The sequence below is a fragment of the Felis catus genome, chromosome F2, assembly GCF_018350175.1.
Source record: "Felis catus isolate Fca126 chromosome F2, F.catus_Fca126_mat1.0, whole genome shotgun sequence".
Classification (NCBI taxonomy): domain Eukaryota; kingdom Metazoa; phylum Chordata; class Mammalia; order Carnivora; family Felidae; genus Felis; species Felis catus.
Window position 1 is genome coordinate 28,402,681 of NC_058385.1, and position 25,697 is coordinate 28,428,377.

Here is a 25,697-nt window from a genome sequence, read left to right on the forward strand (position 1 = left end):
TACTACTCTATGAGAAGGAAAATCTTTTATTTTATTTCTATTCTTCGGTTGGCCCTCCCTAATAAAGTTGTTATCTTTAACATATGCTCCTAATAGGAGCTTAATTTTGCAAATTACTCTCGATGCCATATTGCTTTATCTTACAAAAAGGCACAGCCTGTGAAAACTTGCTGGTTTGGGTTTTATTCTTCATGGAATCGAATGTATTAAATCATCAAATGTTTCTATCCAAAAGAAACTGTGAGGTACACTGAGCATCCATGGAAAGACCTGCTTGGACCTTCATAAGTGACATAATTTCATTAACTAAATAGACAAAAAAGATGAAGAAACATAGTTTTTGCCTTCTAAAGTTCCAAAGGCATCTGATAAAATCTCTCAGAGTGGGTGTCAGGACTGTTATGGCAAAGGGAAAATTGTGTTGCTTATTTTAAAGGAAATCAGCTAAATGAGGGAAATTCTCTTAAAGAGACCCTGTGGATGTGGTAGGTTGAACCATATACACAGTATGACAATATTTGATCTTTGCATATGGTTCAAAGATGTGCGAATATTTGCAGCCCTCTTGGCACATTGAATCTCCTCCCAAAAAGAGAGGTCGAAAAAGGCATCTTGGCAAACTTGACATTGATTCATTTCCTGCATTTTTATCTGGAGGCCGCATGTGACTTTATCCTCTGTGGGCCAGTGTTATTTGCAAAATTGTTGGTGGGGTGGGTGGACAGTTCGCTAAATGATCTTTTAGGACCCTCCTAATGTAGCATTCTGTAGCTCTAAAGCATCTGGGTGTTGAATCTGTTTCCTCTTAGCCAACAAAAGATGCACTTGTCAATAATGCCCAAATTAACCTTCCGGGAATTCCCATCTCCCCAAGGTACTCACCCTCCCTTGGGTTGCTGTAATGATCAGAAGCCCCTCCCACGAGGTGAATGTTACCTATGAGACTCAACATGTTAGACCATCGCCCTTTGTTTATGCATTTTCACAAGTTAGTGCACAGTATACCTTCATTTTTCTTTCATTTTCTTAACTTATTGATAATCAACAATAGTGAGAAGTCCCCACCTCCTCATCCCCATCTGGTTGTCGTTCATCCTGGGAGGGAAGGAGGAAGGGAATCACTCGCTGAATTCCTGCGCCTGCTTGGCAAGGTGGGTGCCCAAGCTGGGTTATACAGAGGAAAGGGGAGCCTCATCAGATCTCAGATCTAGGTTTACAGTGTGTGTGGAAAGAAGTTGCTGCAAGAAAGTGCACTTGGGGATGAAGAGAAAGCAGCAACACGGGTCCTTGGAGGATGTATCTGCTTAATAACCCTCCTGATGGGTTCTCTGCCTATCCCCAGCTGAATACGTGGCCACTGAGGCCGAAGCAGCAAAGGACACCTCCTGAGTCATACTTGTATATACAGGAGACCTGCCTACATCTGTGCTAGAACAGACCTATCTCTCTGCTAACTTTGTCTGTTTTTGCTTCTTCCATGGCTTTTCTGTCTCTCCTCCCTGTCCTGCTGGATCTCGATTCCTTCTACTCTCCTTTCTTTCTCTAACTTCCTTTCTCTCACTTTATAGTTAACCTGCTATAACATGTAATTTATGCCCTCTGTAATAAGAAATACACTCTTGAAAGTCCCGTTTCAGTCTTTCTCTTTGCAGAGCGGGGTCCCTGGCAATATTCATTCTGCAGGAGGCTGTAATATTATTTGGGCTAAAAGAAGCATTAAGAGGCAATTCAGGAAATGAAAGACACTAATCTTGAGCCTCTCGTTGTAGCCTACAAGGAAAAAATGAAGGAACTGTCCATGCTGTCACTGATCTGCTCTTGCTTTTACCCGGAACCTCGCAACATCAACATCTACACCTACGATGGTGAGTTCCCCGCAACAGAAATGCTCCTGCTAACAAGATCATTCGGAAAAGCTTAGATACCTTTGTTTCTCTCTCACAGCTCCTGGTATAATTAAATCGATATTTTGTAGATCTCACTATTGACTTGTTGTGTCTAGCTATTAGGTCTCATTAATTGCCTATTGCTTGAAACAGCTTGAGGGGCTTTTTTTTTTTTTTTTAAGGAAACTCTACTCCCAACATGGGGCTCAAACTCACAACCCGGAGATCAAGGGTCACACGCTGCACTAACTCAGTCAGCCAGACGCCCCTGAAACAGTTTGAATTTGATGCTAACACCAGCACATTAATGTCTCTTAAGACACATGACTAGATTGTTGTTAGCAGCATAGCAAGACCCACAGCATGTTCAAAACTTTTCTTTGCAAATAATATAATATGCTGAGCTTTAGTGAGGCCAGATCATAATTTGCAAGAAAATGCTTTATACTAAGGAAACTTCGGGGCGCCTGGGTGGCGCAGTCGGTTAAGCGTCCGACTTCAGCCAGGTCACGATCTCGCGGTCCGTGAGTTCGAGCCCCGCGTCAGGCTCTGGGCTGATGGCTCGGAGCCTGGAGCCTGTTTCCGATTCTGTGTCTCCCTCTCTCTCTGCCCCTCCCCCGTTCATGCTCTGTCTCTCTCTGTCCCAAAAATAAAAAAATTTTAAAAAAAAGTTGAAAAAAAATAATATAATATGCTGAGCTTTAGTGAGGCCAGATCATAATTTGCAAGAAAATGCTTTATACCAAGGAAACTTCAAGAGTAAAAATCAACAACCACCACTGTTTCCCCCTTATCACTGTCTTCATAAAGTGTGCATATTTCAACAACCACCACTGTTTCCCCCTTATCACTGTCTTCATAAAGTGTGCATATTTTGTGCATGCATGTCCACAAGCTGACAAGTTTCCATGATAAATGTGACCTAGGACTAAGGCCCCAGATAACGAGAATTTTAAAAGAAAAGCCTAAAGCATTGGCATGACTACGAACTTCATTTGTAGTGCAACATTTTCAGTTTGATTTCTCCAAATTCATTCTATTTAGTGCGGTTTTCCTCCTGGCTCTGCCACTATCTGCCTGACCTCAGGCAAGTTACTTTGATTTTTCTGAGGTTTACTTGTCTCTAGTATTTTCCTCCCGCAGTTGTTGTAGGGTTTAAGTGGTCAAATTCAAGTCAGATGCTTAGGCACCAAGCCTGATCTCTGGTAAGCACTCAAAAATGGTAGCTATCACGACCAAACAATATCATCCTCACTTAGTTCAGTCAATTTAATCCAATGGTTTGATACCGTTATGTGTGTAGCAGATGGAGCCGAGGTATATTTTACTACCTGTGGACTGATCGTTTTTCTTTCCCATATGTGGAAACACATACATTGAAGATAAGCTGAAGGCATCCGTAGCAGTTAACCCCTTCTGTGCCTTTACAGCCTGTTCTAGGACTCGGGCTTTCTCCTCCCAAAGTTATTCTATCACAGCACACGTGTCATAAATGCAATCATCAACATAACAATTAGCAATTTCATAAGGAGATGTCCTTCATGTGAAAAGGTTTCAGTTGCCAACCGAAACTTTCATTAGAACGCAAGCCCAGTGTCTGCTTTGTGTAAGTTCATTGAGCCAACAAATAAACCAGGGAGATTCTTACTCTGCTGGACACCAGTGACCAGTAATCCAGCCACGTTTATTCTGAGATTCTAATATCTCACTACGTGTTGTCACAGAGGCTCCAAAGATAAGTACAGAACAGGCCTGTCCTTGGAGGAACTTAAAGCCTGGAAGAAGAGACATACGTACAATATACAAATAATCAGTAAGCAGAACACAGTGTGGTTAAGTGTGCTAACCCAGAGGTTACACGAAGTGCACCAGTAAGACAGGAAAGACAGTGACAATGACAATTTCTGCAGCTTTAGGGATTGAAGCCGGGGGAAGTAGAAAGTCAGAAGTTATGTATAAGTTGAGTCTTAAAAGCTAAATAGGTAATTCAACATTGTTCGTGCACTGCGTCCTAAAGAATTTCAAATTTCCAATAAATCTTTGTTAACCTTTTTCTTCATCATTTAGCCTGAAAAATGCTCCAGCCATGGTAATTTTCAAAAAGTAAATCTATACCACTTTATTTTCATGTGAAGTTCATGTTTATTCAAGAGAAAAATAAAGTTTAGCTTAAAATCAATTCAGGCTATTTTTTCCTAAGTATGCCTACCATTATTCAACTCCCTATGGATGCTGTTAAATTTCTCAACGCTAAATATTTATTTTGTTAAAATGTATCTGTCCTTATACTAATGAAAGAAGTCTAATATGTTCAGAACAATGTAGAGCAAATAATCCCATGCAGCATTTTGCTATTTGCCAGAATAAGAACGCTACTTTCAATTGCCTGAATTCAAATTACTTAAATAAACACATGCTTCACACTCTGTATGTATGTTAACATTCTCAAATAATTCATTTCTCAGATATGGAAGTGAAGCAAATCAACAAACGTGCCTCTGGCCAGGCTTTTGAGCTGATCCTAAAACCACCATCTCCTATCTCAGAAGCCCCACGAACTTTAGCTTCTCCAAAGAAGAAAGACCTGTCTCTGGAGGAGATCCAGAAAAAACTGGAGGCTGCAGAGGAAAGAAGAAAGGTAACTTTTTCCATACATTTTTAAATTCTGTCTTTACTCGTTCTCTTCCCTTCCCTCCTCTTTTCCCTCCCTCCCTCCATCTCCTCTCCACACACTCCCCCCTCCATGCACACACATGCTGGCAGAGGTTCCAGGAGACAACCACCTCTACACCTGCAACATCCCCAACACGTGTAGGTCTTCAACAGACACAGACCCGGGCTAGTTCAAGTAAACATTGCTGCTTTTAGGCTAGTTAAAGCCAAAGCCCTTAGACACTAAAAGTACCTTTCTCCCTCTCCTGGATCCCTTATCATAAAATCTCCCTGCTGTAATACACGGTGCATAACTGAGAAAGCACAGCCTTAAGTAACTTTACTCCAGTGTTTGGAGGTGGGGAGGGGTGCAGGAGTGGTGATTCCTCCTTCTCAGGGTCTGTGTCCTTTCCCCACTGGAACACATGGTTTTCCTTGAAACTACAGACCACCAGATCTTCCGAAATATTTCTTCCCAGATGCTGTTCACCCCGGGATAGGGGCCCCGAGCTTGACCCTGTCCACCTAAAGGCCTCACTTCCTGCCCTTGAAGTTTGTGCTTCTAAGATCAGGACCCTCTCTGGGATCTATTAGGATCCTCCTCTACTCAGTTCCAAGCCTTGATGGCATCTTTTTCCCTTTTTTCCATTAGCCCTTCTTTGTATTAGAGCACTTTTCTTTTTCCAAATCTCCGATTTTTCACAATCAGGTGACTAAGAAGCCAAAGGTACTAAAAAGCTACTCAGAAATCCCAAGGACTCTGCACGTAAAGATAGAAGTTATGTCTAAACACATCTGTACCAACCATGTGATTATTAGAGTTCATCCCATCAAGATGCTCTTAATCAACCCAAATGGAGTTATTTTTAGGAAATTAATTCCTACATTGTATTTTCCACTGACTTTATCATCATTTATTTTTAGAAGCATGTAGTCACTAAAAATATGCTCCATGCATAGTCTTATTTGAATGGACAGTCCGCATTTATAATAATGTATAACTTTATTAGTATATTGCCTATAAAAAGTTAGCCAATACATCCAACACCTCTATGTTGGATAGTTACAAAGAAAACAAAGATAGTCTTTCTCCTAAAAACTGAATTCTCTAACAGTCAAAGAGGGACAAAACCAAACACATGTATGTGTATGTACAGTTAACAGATACAGTATGTGTATCTTCAGATCAGGAAGAAAGAGCCAAAGATTAGAAGTCCTCAGATTACATTTTCTGAACTAAAAATTACGTTCTGTTCTGACCTTTGTAGTTGAAAAATCTTCCTGTGTCAGAAAACATCCTAATCACATTTTCAGTTTTCACTGAAGAGTGAGGTTCTCCAAGCATCTGACAAGTATTTCTTTACATGTATATTTATTGTAGTTGGTCAATTACTGTTGTCATAGAGGTGGATTTTAAAAGGAGGAAACTGAGCTACTAACTCAAATCTGTGTACCGGAAGTTGCCTTAACAAATGTTGTTACTTAGAGCTTTCTTCTCGTAGTAAAGCTAACTTAACTTGCATTTACAATCCATCAAGACTTTGCGGCCAACAGCTCTAAGTAAGTAACTCCAGCAGTGACAGTGGGTTGCATCAAAGCAGCTCAAGTCCTCTTAGAGGTAATGGGCACCAGGTACAGATCCTAGGTTGCCACATAGAGATGCTGTGACCTGATTAGAATAGGAAGTCAGTGACTGAGCTGCAATTGAAACTTTGAGATCATGGTTCAGAATGCTGCTGGTGTTTCTAAGGTAATGTATTTGATTTGAAGGATATTATTAAAAGGAAAAGAACGACACAGAGATTATCAAAATGAACTCGCTGTTCTCACAAAACTCCCTGAGTTAGCTAATGACTAATTCCAGTAAAATTCCTACACCCTGGCAACGATAAATTATCAACAATTACACGTTTATACAATTGAATAGAACTAGAAACCGGCCACATGGCTAAAAGACATTTACAAATATTATCTAACATTATGACACTAGGAAAAATGTTTTTTGAAACCCTTAAAATCAGTATTCCTTCACGTGTCTGGTATTACTTGTTAAAATTTTCAAGGCAAAAATCATTATATAGATTATGTCCTTGTAGTAGGGTTTTAATTAGAAGAAAATATAATTAACAGAAAGTGCCAACTTACAAAAATCATTAATTGATTTTATTCTGTTGGGTTGTGCTGACTTAATAAGTGCTCATTAGAAGAACTGTTAATTCTCCTCAAAGAGCCTCCAGCCAGTGCATATATCTCAGTGATTACCTTAGTGAGGACATGCATGTAACCAAAACTCAATTCAACTAGCTAGAATACAAAGTGGGTATGTGACTAAAAAGTCTAGGAATGGTTACAGCTTCAAAAACAGCTGGATCCAGATCAAGCAATAAGGTCAGAAAACCTTTTTATATCTGTCATCTGTCTCTTCCTGCATCTAATTGGTTTCCATACCAAGAAAGTTTAGTTTTCAACCGTCAGTCCCCGTTTCTTTTCCTCACAAATTAGCAACTCCGGCAGAAAGAGGGCTTTTCCTTCCCAATAGTTCTTTTCTTTTTTTAATGTTTATTTTTGAGAGAGACAGAGCACAAGTGGGGGAGGGGTAGAGAGAGAAAGGAGACAGAATCTGAAGCAGGCTCCAGGCTCTGAGCTGTCAGCCCAGAGCCCAATGCGGGGCTTGAACCCATGAACCATGGGATCATGACCTGAGCGGAAGCAGATGCTTAACCGACTGAGCCACCCAGGTGCCCCTCAATAGTTCTTTTTTTTATGTGTATTTATTTATTTTGAGAGAGAGAGAGAGATTTATTTGATAGAGAGAGAATGCGTGGGAGAGGGGCAGAGAGAGAGAGAGAGAGAAAGAGAATCCCAAGAAGGCTCCATGCTGTCAACTCAGAGCCAGTCACAGGGCTCCATCTCATGAACTGGGAAACACGAAATCAAGACCTGAATCTAAATCCAGAGTTGGAAGCGTAACCGACTGAACCATCCAGGCGCTCCCCGAATAGGTAAGATCTCTGCAGAGAAATGTGGAGGTATAGACCCCTAAAAGCAAATTGAGATGTTCTCATCCAGAGAAGGGGAAATAGAATTTAGATAAGCAAAATTGCAGATATCCACAATTTTATCTGTAAACGTTTAGTGTTAGTATAACAATTATAGTAACTATTTAGCTCATAACTGTACAATCGGTGAGCTTGTAGCCCTGCCAACATGGAAAAAAAATAAATGTCTCTAGCTATATAGAATAGTGCTGTCCGATAGAAATACAATGTGAGCACATATGTATTTTCAGTTTTTCTAGCAGTTGCATTTTTAAAGGTAAAAAGAAACGTGAAACAGCCATATATAACTAGTAGCTACTGAGTTGGACAACACAGAGACGGATGATCAGACCAGAAAAATTTTAGGGAACCATGGAGGAATTTTAGGCCTTTACTTTTTCAAATTGGTACCAGATAATTATTCAATTTCAACTTTACTATTTTTTAAAATAGTTCCTAATAATAGATGTTCAGCCGAGCCCAGTGATCAGCAACATTTTGCCCTGGATCCATTTCCTTTCTCACAGTTACAAGTTTTTAAAGATTCTGCCTACCAAACATACTATTAATATTAATAGTAGTATAATAATAGTATAATAGTATGAATACATTAAATAGTATTAATAAATTCCTTTGTCGTGGTTACAATCGAAGGAATCTATAAGTGCCAGTTAATATTTTTATTATCATAAAAATAAGCATATTCTCACTAAATTAACTTAATTCTAACTCAAAGTAAATGTAAAAATAGACAGAGACATACAAGCAAAATAAGATTTCTGATAGGCTTTTAAAACATAAAAAAGTTTGTGAGCTTCTCTCGCCTCCATTGGTACCATTGAAAGGCCTGCTCCTGGGAGTTTAGGGACCACATCTGAGAACCCGTGACCCGGGCTGTGTTGCCTGTGTGAGTCCTTCTGGATTTACAGCTGGAGGACTGCCACGGAGTCATTTCCACGTGGGCCCAAACTCACTTGGTGACAAATGTTTTGGCAGTGTCCCCAGTCCCTCACTCCATCTGTTGACACTATCGCAGCACTGACCATCTGGTTACTGGGTTGGACAACCCTCCCTCAGGCTTCTTTGAACCAGAATTAATGCCCCTTTGATTTGCTGGTAGAAGAAATTTGTTATACAAGAAATAGCCCTTTTTCCTGCTTTTTCTGCTCTCTTTGATTATCTCTGGGAATCAGCTTTCACCTCCGTGAGACTATATTATATTGTGAGGTCAGCTTGTAGCTCACATGTTGAAATCAAAATTTCCATACCACAACTGGCCCACAAGGGTGAAGCAATATAAAGACTTTAGTCAGCCAGCCAGCCAGCCCGCCATTTATTCATTCAACAAACATTTAGCAAGTAACAGCAGACCTAAGCTAACCATCTCCCAATTGGCCCAGGACAACTCCTGTTTATTCCTGTTTTTGATACCATCATTATCATTTCAATGTCATAAGTGCCCAGTTTGGACAATAAATTATATGGTCATCTAAGCCAAGCAATAGTTTCTAAGAGCATCTTTAAAGCACAGTGGTTAAGAACATGCTTAAGGCAATACCTGTAATCAAAGTCTGGCTCTATCACATAATAGCTGTGTGACCTTGGACAAGTGACTAACCTGTCCATCTATGTCTTATTTTACCCATCTGTAAAATGAGCCTAATGATAGGACCTGGGTCATGGAGTTATTGACCATGGGTCAATGGAAATAAAAGACCTATCCTACATGAAGCCGCAGGCAAGTACTGTGAGAGACAACCAGCTATTATTATGCAAAACACAGCTGGTTCCTGCCTGCAGAAACTAGAGTCCAGCAAACTCAGAATCATATAGAGAAAAGAAGTTTCTTGCTAAAAAAGATACTGAAATGTTACCATACATTTCTTGAACATTTTTAAATGTTATAAAATATTATGTATCAAGTTACAAAGGAGAAACAGTTTGACAGGTGACAGGTATATAAATGGGTCTGCCCAACTCACAGTGGCTTGAAAAAAATAAGTATTATGAAAAAAAGATGGCAATTTAAGAATTTTAATGACATTAATAAAATCTCACCCTAAAACAGATTGAATTAAGAAGAGTACTACACAAACAGTACTCACAGTTCATGAAGTGAGATAATTGACACACTGACGATATTGGTACAATCAACTGCAAAGTCCCTGAACCTCTGAAAGAAAGATGCATTGTTTTTTTGTTTTTTTTTTTGAGAGACAGAGCATGCAAGTAGGGGAGGGTCGGGGTGGGGGGTGGGGGGTGGGAGAGAGAGAATCCCAAGCAGGCTCTGCACTGTCAGCATGGAGCCTAATGTGGGGCTCAGACTCACAAAGCCATTAATTACATCATGACATGAGCTGAAGTTGGACACTTAACCCACTGAGCCACCCAGGCACCCCTGCATTGCTTTTTTTTTTAAATAAAATGGTGTAAACTGGGCCATGATTAGTCACCAAACCTGATAGACTTAACTTTCTTGTTTGTTGGCATCTCACATTATAGATGGTAATTACAGTCACATCCAGGAAAAGAGGGGGTGGTTTGTACAGCAACGATTATAAACTCAAGTGCTGGCTTATTTGTGATTCAACATTCGGGAGGCATCTGCTCCTTGGAGGATGTGACACTTGGTCCACAGAACCCTCACATGTGTCATGTGTTGTCCCTCAGTGAAGAGCACCCCCGTGGTTCTTTTCCCAGGAGTTAACCACAGTAAACGCATTCCAGGCTTTAGCAGAAGAGCTCATTCTAAAGGGCTTGGGTTTTAACCATTTAAAATGTTTTATTATGCTTCTCACTTCAACACACAGTGAATATTGCACACTTTTGTTTTGCACAATTATATTCAATTATCATATTTTTTAATGTTTGTTTATTTTGAGAGAGAGCACAAGCAGGGAAGGGGCGGGGGGGGGGGGGGGTTGGAGAGAAAATACCAAGCAGGCTCTGTGCTGCCAATGCTGAGCTCCACTCAGGGCTCGATCTCACCAACTGTGAGATCATGCCCTAAGTCGAAATCAACAGTCAGATGCTTAACGACGGAGCCATCCAGGTGACCCTCAATTATCATATTTTACCAAGACATTATTTATGACTCTAACTGGGTTGCTAATGGTTTTTCACTGTTAACAGTAAAGCCAATAATTAGAGACACATCCTTTAAAGATACTTAGGTACTCAGAGATCTAGTGTCTGATAAATGGTTCTAGTTAGTGGCAAGTAATATATCCAGATGATGAAAGGGGACAATAAAATAAAGGGTTAGAAATGTGTTCACTCCAGAAAGAAATGGAACGCTAGTACTAACTAAAATATAGTCTTAAATCTCATAAGAGTACATAAAATAAAATTGAGCTTTATATATCACTTAACTCAAATTTATCTTCCATTTCATTTGTATAGTAATTAAACTCTTATACTCAGTAATATAAGGCACGGTAATGAACCTCTCTGGAAAATGTTAAAGTGTTCCTCAATGTACAATAACTCTTGTCCCTGTCTCATTATTTTTCCCTTCACGTACCTCTCATGTAATCCTTTCGGTGATGCTGAGTTCAGTGTATGCTTAGAAAAAGTGGGCACCAATTCTGCGCCTCCGTTATTACAATAGCAAGGTGGAGAAGGTTCCCTGGTCTCCCAGAATGTCATGTTGGATGTCTTAGCTCTATAAATAGTTTGTCTTGACATTTGCATTGTATCAGTTGATCGTTATCATGCCCTAATTTTCCATTTCAGTATTTCAGTGACCTTCTATGTTAGGTACATGCCATTCAGAGATGGTCCTCCGTGGTCAGATCCTTTGCCCTTAAACAATTTATTTTTAACAGCTTTCAGCAAATCCTACCTTTTAAGCCTCCCAGTCAAGATTCTTTTCTGCTAATCTGCCCAAGCGAGGAAGAAAATAAAATCACCTCTTCAACCACGTGGTGAGAACGTTTACCAAAATGAAGGCAAATGCTTCCACTTTTGTCTAAAACATATTTTTATTCTGGATCCTCACGCATGTTATGTTTCAGGGCAGTTTTCTGAACTAAATGCTTATTTGCTCAGTGAAGCGTAACCAGTTTTCTTCCTTGAGGCTGTGACGACCGGGAGATTAAAAGGTGTATTGATGACAGACTCAGTCTCTCCCCAGGAATAAAGTCAGAGAAGTTGTAGGCAGTGACATCTGGATGCTAGGGTGTGAAAGAAGGAAAAGGCAGTAGTGCTGTCTTCAGCGGTGGAGACCTTAAGAACTGAGGTAAAGGCCCCGAGACTATTAGCTCCACAAAAGAGTTTGTCTAAGAGTTGAGTGCCTGTGAGGAAAAACCAAAATAGGGTGCCAAAAGTTATCTTCTCAGTGTGGGATCCTTTCCGTAATCAATGTATTTTTTTTAACAGATGTGGCTTTAAATATTTGAAACATAGATGATCAACAGGTCCCAAAAATGTATCAGTGGGGAGGATGGTGGATGCAACATTCCCTCAGTCTAGGAAAAGGCACCACAGAAATGAGCAGCCCCGAAGGGGGCTGGCCCAGTTTGGCGGGTCTCCGTCACCTATCAGCAGCCTCACGTGAGAACGCTCTGTGCTGCCTTCTGTTTCTGTTTCACCCCATTAATTGTGCTAAAGAAATACACTTGACACCTGTGCTGGGTAATCTCATTTAGCCCCAATGGCTGCAAAAGTACTAACGCCATTAATTGAGGCACCTCAAACAGAGCCAAATGCTGCGCCCAGTAAAGCAATAGGCCTCTCCCTCCATTACTGGTAACGGGGCCGGTGGGAGCGTTTGTTCACGCAAGCCAAATGTGCCCCACCAAGGCAAGACATTTGAAAAGGTATGTGCTGCGATATTGCCCTTTTAGTCCCCAGGGTTTCCCTTCTCGATTCCCTTCCTCTGCTGTCTCCTGTCTTTAAGTCTCTCACAAAAGAAAATTAAGAATGCAAATGTGAACTGTAAGTTAAAATACAATTTTACAAGTGCCTCAGTAAGTTTGAGCCTCTGAAAATTAAAAATTACTCAGTTGCTCATTGATAACCATCCTTGGTAACTTTCTCTGTGAGCTGATATAGTAAAGAACGGCAGGCATATGGCCCCTTGCCATGAAGTCCATCAGAGAGAAGCTTTTACACACACACACACACACACACACCTTTAGTCTGTCTCTCACATTGAAGTCAGTGGTCCTAGTAGCAGTAAAGAAGCAAATCAATGTAGGATGCTTTACCAATAGTCCCACCTAGAGGCAGAAGGATGAACCAGCTAGAAAATATTTTTTCAGGTTTTCTCCAGAAAGGTGCCGTTTGATTTTGAATTTATTCCGTGTTAACATTTCCCGTTGTTTTCCATATTGGGTTCTACCGTAAGCTATAACAAAGCAAGTATGTGATGTAGTCTCCTAAGGATGTCAGTGAAACCATTTGGGGACTAAAACAAGATGCGGGGCTAGTTCCCCAAATTTTCTAATCTCCCATGAGTCACGAGACCTATTCCTGATAAACTTCAGGATAAACATATCAGCAAAGAGTCTCAAGGCTGTCTGATTTTCCCCTTCCTATCTGAAGAGAAGTTTCTTCTCCGTCAAGCCTCATACTGTATGCATACCAAGATCTCTCCTGTGAGACCCCATCATGGCTATCAACTAAATGTTTTCCTATTAATGCTTTTAACATTAACATTAATTAATCAATATTTGACAAGCCATGAGACACATTTTTAAGCTGCCATTGTTTAGGTGTTCAGAGTTACAGTTACTCCTGCAAAGACTCACCTCAGAGCACCAGCCAGTCGTAAGGAATTACCCAGGAACAATGCCCGTGTAATAATTTAGTCTTCAACCTGGATAGCTCAGCATTGAGTAAAACTTCTCTTAGCTGCATACTGTGAAAGAAACAATGAATGTGGGAAGAAGTTAAATAGCACATCCAGGTCACCAACACAGGCCTGACACCAGAGGCCATGCCAGTGCATTTTCCAAAAGGTACCCTGAATAGCCTGCATTAGAATCACCGGGGATACTTATCAAACATATAGATTCCTGGGGGTGCCTGGTGGCTCAGTCAGTTAAGCATCCAACTCTTGATTTCACCTCAGGTCGTGATTTCATGGTTCATGAGTTCAAGCCCCGATGGGGCTCTATGCTGACAGTTCAGAGCCTGCCTGGGATTCTCTTCTTCTCGCTCTGCCTCTCTCCCCATCCTCTCTCTCTCTCTCAAAATAAATAAATAAATAAATAAACTTTATATATTACATACATACATATATTACCTATGGGTCTTAACCTGGGTCTTAACCAAAGAACCACAGAATCAGAACTTTGGGGAGTGGATACCAGGCCTCTGAATTTTTATCAAGCACTTCAGTGATTGTTAATATACACTGTACAGAGTCATACAGCCTCCTGATGCTGCAGGGAAACTACAGTGCACAAAATGTGGGGGGATGCTAGGTGGGGTGCAACTGCCTCTGGCGTTTCTACTCTAATCACTAAGTAACCACAGGGTTTCAAAGATTACCCGGGTGACCTTGGCATGTTCAAGAGGGGGCCAGAACAAGGACTCTCTGTTTTCTGTGGCCAAGTGGACATTACCTTTACACCGTTCACACGTCTCCAAAGAAAATTTGGGTAATGAAAGTAAAACAGGCAAGTGAGGAGAGGTGCGTGTGGAATAAAACGAGAAAGTACATTTGGAGATTTGATTGGCTAAAGTTGAAAAGCTCAGGACTTAGCCTACAGCTGATGAAAAATGGGGCAGGGGAAAGAGGTGAACTTGCCCCAATCCTCCCATATTTTCCTCAGGCTTCAATGGATGCTGCTATCCAATGATTAATTATAGCATTCCCGGTTGCACAAATGCTTAGCATCAACTTATTCTAAAAAACAAAACAAAACAAAAACTCCTCAATGAGGATTAAATGCTTCTTCCAAGACGGTGTGTCCAAAAAAATCCCCAGCTGAGAATTCAGCTAGCCACATTCAGTAGAAAACTCAAAGCCACGTAGATGAGTATTGAATTGACAATAGTGCTTAAGGCTAGAACAAGTGTTCATTGGAACACTCAAATCAGTGGACCATTATCCTGCCAGGTTTGCTTTTGGGTGATTATAAAATGGATATGTTTTTCTTCCCCAGTCTCAGGAGGCCCAGGTGCTGAAACAATTGGCAGAGAAGAGGGAACATGAGCGAGAAGTCCTTCAGAAGGCTTTGGAGGAGAACAACAACTTCAGCAAAATGGCGGAGGAAAAGCTGATCCTGAAAATGGAACAAATTAAAGAAAACCGTGAGGCTAATCTAGCTGCTATTATTGAACGTCTGCAGGAAAAGGTAATCCCGACAAAGTTCTGGGCATAAGCATGCATTCATACGCAACACAGCTGGGTGAAGTTCCAAATGCCCGGGCACCAGGGACTTAGTCAAAACTTGTTTCAAGTACAGAGACAGCTAACGCCTTGGACAGGTTCTTCCACTGTAGCACTGACTCTGTGGGCACTGCAACATGGGAGAGGAGTGGGAATCCAACGTTAAAGCTAGAATTTGGTGAAATGTTTTAGTAGTGAATGGATTCAGGGAAGCTGATTCATGCTTTTCAAATATATAAAAGACTTGCACAAACTTTAAGAACCAATCCATTAGAAAAATATTAAATTGGAAATATGAAACATGCCATAAAAATATATTAATAAGTAACAATAATATATAACAAAATAATACATTCAATATTTGCTTTACTATTTCATTGAGTGTAATATTGAATATATAAATAATAACTTGGAAAAATATATTCAAGAAATGACAGACTACCTAGGAAAAATGGAAAGCCACTCTGTCCGTGTAGGAGAATCTACATGGGAAACCAGGGTATAGTAACATTCATGGAACCAAAGGGAAGGGAAGCTAGTAAGGGATGTTTATTTCCTCACGTTCTGATATCCTGGTGTCTTTCTCCTCACCAACCCTGAAATATACCCATTCCCACCAATCAGGATGAGCAGAGCAGGAGATCCTCTGAAAAGTATTCTCTCTTTCCCTGTTGTTGACGCTATGCTATCTATCCATCACCACCACCACCACCCAGCAAAGTTTCCTTTGAAAATGTGTAGTATAGATATGAATAGTGTAGCTTTTTCCATCTCCAGAAATTGGATTAAGCATTGAGAAATATGATTTTTGAGAAACAATGCCTCAGTCCTTTTCTGAGCCGTTGCCCTCTGCACCAGTACTGGGTACTATTACATGTTGGCACTGGAGATACAGACGGAAGTAGGACTGTCCCTGTCATCAGAGCACTAAGAGTTTAGACAAGATCAGCCTCCTGTTTTCTGAGTATTTCTTAGGAAGACCCAGGGATCAGGCAACTCTGTTCTGAAGTTCTGATAACTCTGTTTTTACTCGCATTCTCTGATGACAAATATCAATCCAGAACCAAAGGAAATCAGGCACAAAACATAAATATGTGTATATATATATATATATATATATATATATATATATATAATTTCATGGAGATTTTCATGGGCATCTGTGCTTTTGAGGGATTTTTTAAAGCATTGCCTAGGGAAGGGCCTATGGGCTCTGACACAGCAGTAGGACACTGAGGCTCTCAGAGGTATGTGGAGAAACTACTAGATGACCTGGTCAGGAGCAGAGAACCACTGAATGCCTTGGTCAGAACCTTAAAGTTAAAATTTAATTTATGCATATAAGCTGGTGCTTCCATACTCTCAGAACAATGTCATTGTGTTTCACCCAAGTGCATCAGGTCAGGATTTCAAGGAGGCAGTTCAGCTCTCTGCATGTTACACATGGTGGTACCATAGCAAGTGCTTTGCTGAGATGCTGGAGAGCAAAGTTCCATTGGGCAAAATTTATGTGCCTCACCTTGAACCATTCAGTCTTCTTCCATTTGCCCTCAGTTCACACATTTCTGTACAACCAAGGAGATTCCTGCTGACTGGTGCTCATACCACGGATAGCAGAAGACCACTGTGTGTTCTGTTTGGGATAATTATGACTCAACCATCTCATATCCTAGGCCCTAAAAAAAAAAAAATAATGAAGTTGCTAGAAATGGGGCATGCTGATCATATTCCAGGCTTTTCAATTAGACCGTAATATCTAGTGCAAGATTTATATCACTGACAACCAGGAGCATTATTGTTTTTGAAATTACACATATGCAAATATATAGCATATCCCTCTTGATTTCAACTATAAAGTGGTACATAAAATTTGCATGTTTTAACTAGTATTTCCAGAAGTGTTGGATTTTAATAGGTAATTTCTTTTTCTCTGTGTATTTCTCTTCACCCACTCCCCAGCCCAGCACCTTTTAGCACTCTTTCCCATCCTCACCCAGATTTAGTCTCCACCTCCTTTCAGACACACTTGCATACAGGCATGCAATTTGTCCTAGAAATAATCAACCTGTGGACGGCTTAACATCCTGACATCAAGCTGCAAAATCTCCCAGTGAGACGCAGGCGTCTATATTTTTTAAAACCCTCCAGATGATTCCAATATTTGGCCAGGTTTGAGAACTAGGGGTTTATAGCCTATTCTGATTTAAATCCCAACTGACAGTATTCTATCCCACGCTGGATAATGCAGCCCAGATCATTTTTAGGACCACATTCCCCTTGGAATTTCATAGCCACAGAGATGCTTTTCAAATCTAATGGGAGCTTTGGCCAGTGTCCTCCAAGATTCATTATCATCTCCATCAAGTGGAGGTACTCCTTGGGGAGTACCAAATTTACTTCCTTTTGACGTATTTTAAATATGTTTTCTTTTTCCTAAATAAGACAGAGTAAGGTTTTTATCATGACCAATATCTCGCCTGTTGTTTGAATGAAATTACTGCAGTAAGATTAAATTAAAAAGAGAATCAATAATAATACTAATGCTGAAAATACATGAAACTGCTAACATATATAAGCTGTTCTGGAATCCGATGCATCAAAAGATGATTACTACTGAAAATGACACCAATTAATCAGTTAATCATTCAGTGCGTATTCGTGGAGTACCTACTATGTGCTTAGACACCTGGAATAATATCAAAGAGCATTTACCAACCGTCTCTTTCCCTATGCAGATAATATAAAACTAGCAACAAATAGCATAGCACCAAAAATTAAAGAATAAGACAACACATAATATGGACCAATATAGATAGTTAATACAAAAGCACTGAAAAATGTTAGCAAAAATGAAATCCATGTCAAGGCTAGCACACTAAATTCTCACCACTGTGACAGGCCTCACTTCACTGAGCCTGTCAATTAGCCAGACGACATGATACAGTTCCACAGAGCCATGGTGTCCGCGGTTTCCTCAGTGTCATTCACTGACAAATTCCCACAAACTTCTTGGAGATCCAGCCATGTTAGCTCAAAGTCTTTAGCTAAAACTGAAAGCCTAAAGGAAAAACAATCTCAGTTGCACTTTAGAGTCTACTGAAGTGCTCTTTAAACTAAGAGATTTTGATTTAATTGTCTGGGGTGGCACCCAGAGGTCAGTATTACTTCTAAAGTTTACCAGTAGATGCTAATAGCAGAAGTTGAGAACCACTGAGCTAAAGACTTCTTAAATATGCTTTGTTATATTGTCGTAAATTATATTAAAGTATTTTTATCTTCATTCCATAGAAGTGTTCTTTTTTCCTTCAGAAAAGAATGTTACGCTTTTTTCTTTCAATGTCTGTTTCCATAGCACCTCGTCTCAACACCCCAGCTTATTATAAAGGAAAGAATCAAATGTGAAGAAAGGTGTGAAAGAAGGAATGCATCTGCCACCGAGAGTTACACTAGGCTGATCTGTTTATGTCACTCACATCGAAATTACAACTACCCAACAGTCTTCAAATTGAGTGACATAAATAGTCATACCCAGGACTCAAAAGTATAGTCTGTGGACAATGATTGACACTCTGGTGAAGTTTAAAATGTTCTTGTTCATGGAATAATATAATAGAAAGAGACACACTGAGACAGAGACTGAGATGGAGACAGAGACAGAAAGAGAGACAGAGACAGAGATAGAAAAACACCTTTTCCTGCCATGCGAAAGGATTAAAGAGACACTTTCTTCTTCCCCCAACATGTCCTTTCTCCCCTAACGCATTCAACAGTATCTAGCAGAAAATTCACTGCCTGGCCCATCAGGAACCCTGAGTAACAGCAGCTCTGTCATCAGACCCAACCAGGATCTGTAGTGGGTATTTTTTAAAAGCCAGTTAAAGCAGGTATAATCATTTTCACAATATTTCATACATTCATAATACATCTAACTTTAACATCAAGCATTTAAAGGTACAGCCAATTACCAATCTTTTCACGTAGGCCAAGACCATTTTGAGAGATGGATCAGTTAATTGGGGTACCATGTCCCCCTTTTCCCCATTATCCACCTATATCATATTAGCTATGATTTACAGTTTCAATTTCTTTAAAATTGGGTAAGGGCTAAAGATATCTGCAAAATAACATGAATATAGGACCTTAACAACTTTTCTTTTTTACAAATTTCCCCTAGCTTTTATATTTGATCCAATATCTGATCATACTGCCCTTTCTCAGGTATTTCCACTAGCTTCTATTACTGTATCTTTAATTAAATTATGTAATTAAATTCTCAACTAGCTAGCCGAACAGGGTGGAAATATCATTGACTACAAGTAAGCATGTAACTCAGCCAGTGAGAGGAAAAGTATGTGCAAATAATAGGGAAGAGCCTACTAGCCTCATAAGCAACCCAACATTTAGGTGATACCAGGATCATGGCGGGAATGGAGAGTGTTGGTTAACCTACCAGACCAGTTAAGAGGACTTCTAGTGAACCTTGTTGAATTCTCCACTTAATTCAAATTGTGTCACATCTTCTTGCCTTTATAGCTCTACCCCACGATTCACTAGCCAAGGCCAAGACCGCCCAGATCATAATATTGTAACAAATACCAAAGGAGCTTCCCATGGTGTTCAGGAGTAAGAGAAGCAAAAAAACACAGCAACCTTGACAGCTACTTTACCTAGCCAACCCCAAAGGACAGTACTTAGTAAGAGATGTTGTTTTAGTATATTGATCATCTCACCTCTAACAATATAGAAAAGTTGGTGCAAAAACATTGTAGTCATTATTTCAGTGACAATAACATCCCATAATATGATACAGCTTAAAACAATAAAAATATTTTGAGGGAATAAGATTCTGTGGTTCTTTTCTGAAAAGGTGATTTTGATGTTATATAACTCCTTAGATACAGATTTCAACCATTATTAATTTTCATCTGTCATAAAGTTTTCTTCTCCTCTGACTTTTGTTTGGGGGGAGGGGTCATTCTTGTTCACGAATGCAATTTATGTAACTATTTACTATTGAACCTGTCTGAGGAATGAATAATGAAAGGAAAAGGGGACGTAAAACTAGCTGTTCTTGATTGCTGGCTGTAGGCCAGCCATTTTGCATGTACTACTGCATTTAATCCAAACAACAACCCTGAAAGGAGATACTGTTATTGTCTCCATTTCATATCTAAGGAATTTGTCCTTAGAGAGATTTTGTCAAGATCACAAAGCTAAGTAGACGACAGAGTTTAGCTCTGAACCCCTGTCTTTTTCATTCCACCCTTTATACTAACCTTTATACTAAGCTGAAGCTGCAATTCGTTGACGATCATCAAACACCACACAGTAAACAGGCTTAGCAGTACCATTGGAAGTTTACGCTCCAATGACCACTATCATCTCGATATATGAAAACGTTCTTTCCTGGCACTCACAGCTCACTCCTGACCCCTCTTTTGTATTGCAAGTGCGTAGCCATTTGTAAAAAGAATTTCTGATGATATTGACCGCAACCCTCATCTTGCATTTAAATTGACTCATGCAACAGAATTTCACAGATGGAGCTGATACTCTAGGTCATCTAGTTCAGATCCCTTGTTTGTATTTGATACCTAGTGAGGCAAAGGAGACCTTAAAAGGTAAAAAGTATACATATAATTAAATTAAAAAAAAAAAAAAGGAAAGAAGAAAAAGAAAGACCTCATATTTCTTGGCTTCCAGTACAGAAATCTCTCTAATCACATCTTCTTAGGGAAACGGAATGTTTCCTAAAAGCATCTTTCATACATTTTTGCATGCCAAGGGAGTAGTTATATACAATGCTAAAATATGATCTATTACACTTCCCTTATATTGATGGGAGGAAGGAAGGTAAGACTGGAAAGGTCACTGGGACTCAAGTTTTGAAAGGCTCTGACTAATAGGTTAAGCATTTAAGAAGCATATAAAAAAGTCTTCTTCCTGCGTCTAATCCTCTCAAAGTGTCCACTGATAATTGTAAAGCCCTTAAAATATTCAGGAAGAGGAAAAACACCATTAAAAATAGGGTAAACAACAGTAGGATGCTCTATTGCCATTTTCTGGATTTATATAGCGATCATAATATTCTGGATTCTCTTGATCATATGACCTTTTTCATAGTTTTACTCAAATACAGTATTAAGGGTTTTTTTAGGTGCTGTAAGTCTTATAAGATCTTCTGTTATGTTATACTTACTGGGTCCCTTGTCCTTTCTCGTGAAGTGAAGAGAATTCCTGATGATAGACATCAAACAACTGGGTGACTTCCAACGAGGCATGTATTGTGTAAAGAAGTAGGCAAGCCTTTCCGGTTCTCTGTGGAGCAGACACCCAGGCTCTGTGACATTACTTCTCCCTTTGGTGTCTTCCAGGAGAGGCATGCCGCGGAGGTGCGCAGGAACAAGGAACTCCAGGTTGAACTGTCTGGCTGAAACGATGGAGGGTATGGCACGCCCCACCATTAGTAAATCCCCCTGCCTATATTATAATGGATCATGCGATATCAGTATGGGAAATGTATGACATGGTTTAAAAAGAACTCATTATAAAAAACAAAAACAAAAAAACAGAATCAAAAATTAAAAAAAAAATCAATGCGGTCTCTTTGCAGAATGTTTTGCTTGATGTTTAAAAAATACCTTGGATCTTATTTTGTAAATACTTACATTTTTGTTAAAAAATACAAGTATTGCATTATGCAAGTTATTTCATAATCTTACATGTCCTGTAACAGGCTTTTGATGTTGTGTCTTTCCACTCAAATGAATTTGCTAGGTCTGTTCTTTTTGAAGCCCTCATGTCGAACTCCATTCCCTGCCCTTTTCATTCCAACAGAAAAATGAGGTCAGTAGACAGTCTATGGTGCTAGAAACCCACCATTGCCTAATGACCTAGATGGCTTTGTAATCTCTGAACTTGACTAAGACCACACCTAGGTTACAGGTTTTATGACTCCACACGAACCTCCACATTTGTTCACTCATAATCTACTAACTGCCTAGAAACTACAAAACCAGGCTAAGAAAAAAAACAAACAAACACCAATCATAGCATTTACTTCTGCTTCTCCTGGATTATGTGCTACAAATGTGCTTTGGCTTTAGAAAGGGATGGATGAGAAGACAGAGCTGAGATCAACCTGGGTAGAAGCAGAAAGTTAAACCCTTTAAAAGTGCTGAACACAGATTCGAATCCAAATGGTTCAAGCAGCCATGAAATCGCTCTTCATGAAGTGGGCTTAATTCTCTAGTTTAAGTTCTTTTGATGGAATGAATTAATTAATGTGTCAGGTGGCTTATTTGTGGATGCCATGATTGATGATGTTCATTTTAAGCTCTTACCTATAGTACAAGTACATGATGCTACTGAATATTTTTCCACTTGGAAACTGTGAGCTGGTTGTTGCATTGAAACACACATACAAGCGAGATCAAAAACACTGCGGACTTTCACTCAAGCTGGTCTTTCTTCCCCAGTGTGAGGCAATCCTGCCTATTAAAAAAAAATAATTACTCCATCTGTGAGGGCTGATACAGCTAAGGGGGCTAGGCAGGGCATTTGTGCCAACTAAGAATCACCAGACACCCACCATAAGTACCTATCGCAGTTTTGAAGTCGTTTCTCCCCCAAATCCCAACTCCTGAAGGTTGCTGCCTGCATATTTACTCTTCATTAGTGCTATTTTCCTGTATGTCATTGTGAGCAAGCTGTGATTAATAAAGAATTGGAGTTCTGTGAACTAATAAAGGTTCAGTCTGTTCTCTTGCCCCTTCATGTATCTGACCTGGAGTTCAGATTTTAAAAGGGTGGCCAATGGATTAGACAATCTCATAAGCAAAAAGACAATGATTAGAGTTTGAAGGAAACCAGTGCCCTGCTGATTCACTTCCCTTCTGGGGCAGCAGGCAGCATCTCTTTTCTCTCTGCTTCTGACAGGCCAACGCAGCAGGAGAGGTCTTCAATCTGTTTCCCTTGAAAACATTCAGGACTGCAGGAGATACCACAGGTTCAGACTGATGATTCTGAGAACGAGACCCCCTTTCAAAGCACTTGGAAGGTTCCTGGCACCACCTCGTGCACTCCCATGTGGCCAAAGAACACCTTCACCGGCCTGTTAAAATGAGATTTCCCTGCCATAGTGCTGAATTCTGCACCACCAGTAAGCATACTGCACACATGGACACAGCAGGGTCCTGTCGATGACCCAGATGGATCTTACAGGACCAAAGGAACCCCATCCAGCTTTAGCAGAAAATCATAAATAATTGAATTTATGAATAAGTAAACTGGGCTATAGTCCATAGGAGCACTAGTGAGCCAGGTTTGAGGATGAGGCCACCTGGTCCCTCTCTTTGTGGGAATCTAACACTGCAACGATCAATACACATGTTTGCAAGCCTGAACGCCACGATCTTCCTTTGGGAAGTCAGTTGGAGCTTCTGATTAGCATAAACCAATCTTCATTTTTGTACTGATTTCTATACAACTTAGTTTGTAATGTTTTCGTAAAACATTATTTGAAGGGCTTCCATGGGACCAGACCCTGTGACTGAGCCCCGGAAACACGAAAATGAATGACCACAAGAAGCTCACAATCTACTTGTGAGCCAATGGGGATATTTTGATGTGTCCCTGCAGCATACTGAGGGGAAGCATAAAATTTCTATGAAGCTTTCTGAAATAACTAGAAATAGTTGACAAACATCTCACACTACTTTGTGGGTCCCTACATTGGAACTGTTGACCAATCAATCCAACTGAAAATCCCAAAGGTGAAGAAACTAAAGCCCAGAGAGACAGAAGATAAGTGGCTTTGCTCCAGGTCACAATTCCCACTTAGCGTGATTTCTCTCCTTATTGGTAGCTCATCAGTAGACCATCCTCAAATCCTACCACACCAGCAAGGATGTGTTATGTCTATAAAGTTCCCCTAGACTAATGTTTTGCAATATTGGCATGCTTCATAGTCATTTGGAGGACTTGCTAAAAACAGATTGCTGAGCTGCAGCCCCAGAATTTCTGATTTCTGAGGTCTGTGGAAGCCTGAGAATGTGTATTTCCACCATGTTCTCAAGTGGCACTGGCATTGCTTGCCTGCAACCTCAGTTGAGAGGCCCCACTGCAAAATGTAATCGATACAGATGTGTGGATTCTTGGTGATGGCCACAGTGGTGGTATTGTTTCATTCAGGGCATATTCCATTGGAGTGGGGCGTGAAAAGAAACTCATTCAATATTATTCAAAAAAGTGGAACCCAAAGGAATCCAAGAAGAAGAAAAAAATGAACTAGACCTTGAAGTTCATGAAAGAATAGAAAGAAAGCGTCTAAGAGACAGATGAGGTCAAGGAACCAAAAGCGTTGTCTCTCTCACAACATCTTATTTCAGTAAGGCTTAAAACGCCTCAGATGCTCCTGACCCTTTAAGAGTTGAACTAAGAGATCTTTGCAGAGATGATGTCATTTTGCAAGTTATCCACAGTTTGGTAGTCTTGTTCCACTTATATTTTTTTTACAGAGAGTCCGGTATCCTCGGGACTATGTTTAAATTGAATATATGACTTTAAAATGCACTCTGAAGAAAATTCACAGAAGCTCATCGGTTTACAGATTTACCCTCCTCTCCTATTTCTTCCATACCCAAAATATATGGAACAACTGACAGTGACAAATTCTGTTTTCTCTGGAGGCAAGCACCAGCCTTTATAACATTTCTCAGGAGATAACATATGTAAGAGTGTACTGACAGTCATACTCTGCCACATCCACCCCCCATCCCACTGAGGGAGAGAAGAAGGAGGAGATATGGCACCCGTGATTTTAGCAACCAAATAATCGATCATCTTGCGTTCTCAGCCCTGAATGAGACAGTTAGCCTTGACTTCTAATCAGGCCATTTGCTGAAAATTCCTAAGGCAAACACACAGCCCCAAACAAAACTGAGATTCCCAAACTCTTCCCCCAAATTACCATAAAGTCATCTTGGATCCTTCACTGCCCCCACCACCCACTTCCAGTTAATCATCAAGTATCATCAGTTTGACCCCCAAATTGTCCCTCATTTCTTGCTTCTTTTCTATTTCCATAATCACTCCCCTACTTTGGGTTTTATTAGACTCTTACAACAACCAACGTATCTCCTTCACTCTAATCTGCAGGCCCCTCTCCACTCTGACCACATCTCTCCAGGCCTCTACCACCTCGTCCCCCTTAGCAGCAGACTAAAATCTACACTCCTCTGCATGGCGGTAAAGTGCCTCACTAGCCCCCTCATTTCTCAAGAATATTACTCCCCTTGGGCACCAAACTATTCACTTTAACAAGAACCTTCTGGTCTCTATGCACATGCTGTACTCTCTGTTTAGAATTATGGTCACTACAAATTAGTTAGGAGATGCTAGACCAGACTGTGAAAAAACCTACAAAATCTAAGTGGGGCTAGTAAATCACAGAGGCTTATTTTCTGCTCCTGATACATGTCCAGCATGGGTCACTGTGGACTCTGTCATTCCCCACTCTGCACTAAAGGCCAAGGAGCTGCCTTTATCTGAGATACTGCTGGCCACTGTGGAAAAGGGAAAGTGGGAAGCCGGCCAATTGTGCACTGGCCCAGAAGCAGCAGACATCACATTTCTTTGGACAAAGCAAGTGATATGACCACATTTAACTCCAAATGGGCAGGAAAATACAATCTCAACATAAGCTCTAAAGGAGGAAAGCCATAAATATTTAATGAACAGCACCAGTGACTGCCACCCTACTGGTCACAAAACATTCAG

At 40.2% G+C, this 25,697-nt stretch overlaps 1 protein-coding gene across 1 annotated transcript in view; it reads left to right on the forward strand.

Annotated features, from left to right (window-relative positions):
* STMN2 (stathmin 2) overlaps nucleotides 1–22,663 on the forward strand; it is a 47,466-nt gene extending 24,803 nt beyond the window's left edge. The window contains exons 2-5 of the mRNA XM_003999916.6: nucleotides 1,770–1,865; nucleotides 4,352–4,524; nucleotides 14,692–14,883; nucleotides 21,293–22,663. Of these exons, the coding sequence (XP_003999965.2) occupies nucleotides 1,770–1,865; nucleotides 4,352–4,524; nucleotides 14,692–14,883; nucleotides 21,293–21,352 (521 nt within the window). The 3' untranslated portion in view covers nucleotides 21,353–22,663. The remainder of the gene's footprint in view (nucleotides 1–1,769; nucleotides 1,866–4,351; nucleotides 4,525–14,691; nucleotides 14,884–21,292) is intronic.
* Nucleotides 22,664–25,697: the final 3,034 nt, after the last annotated feature.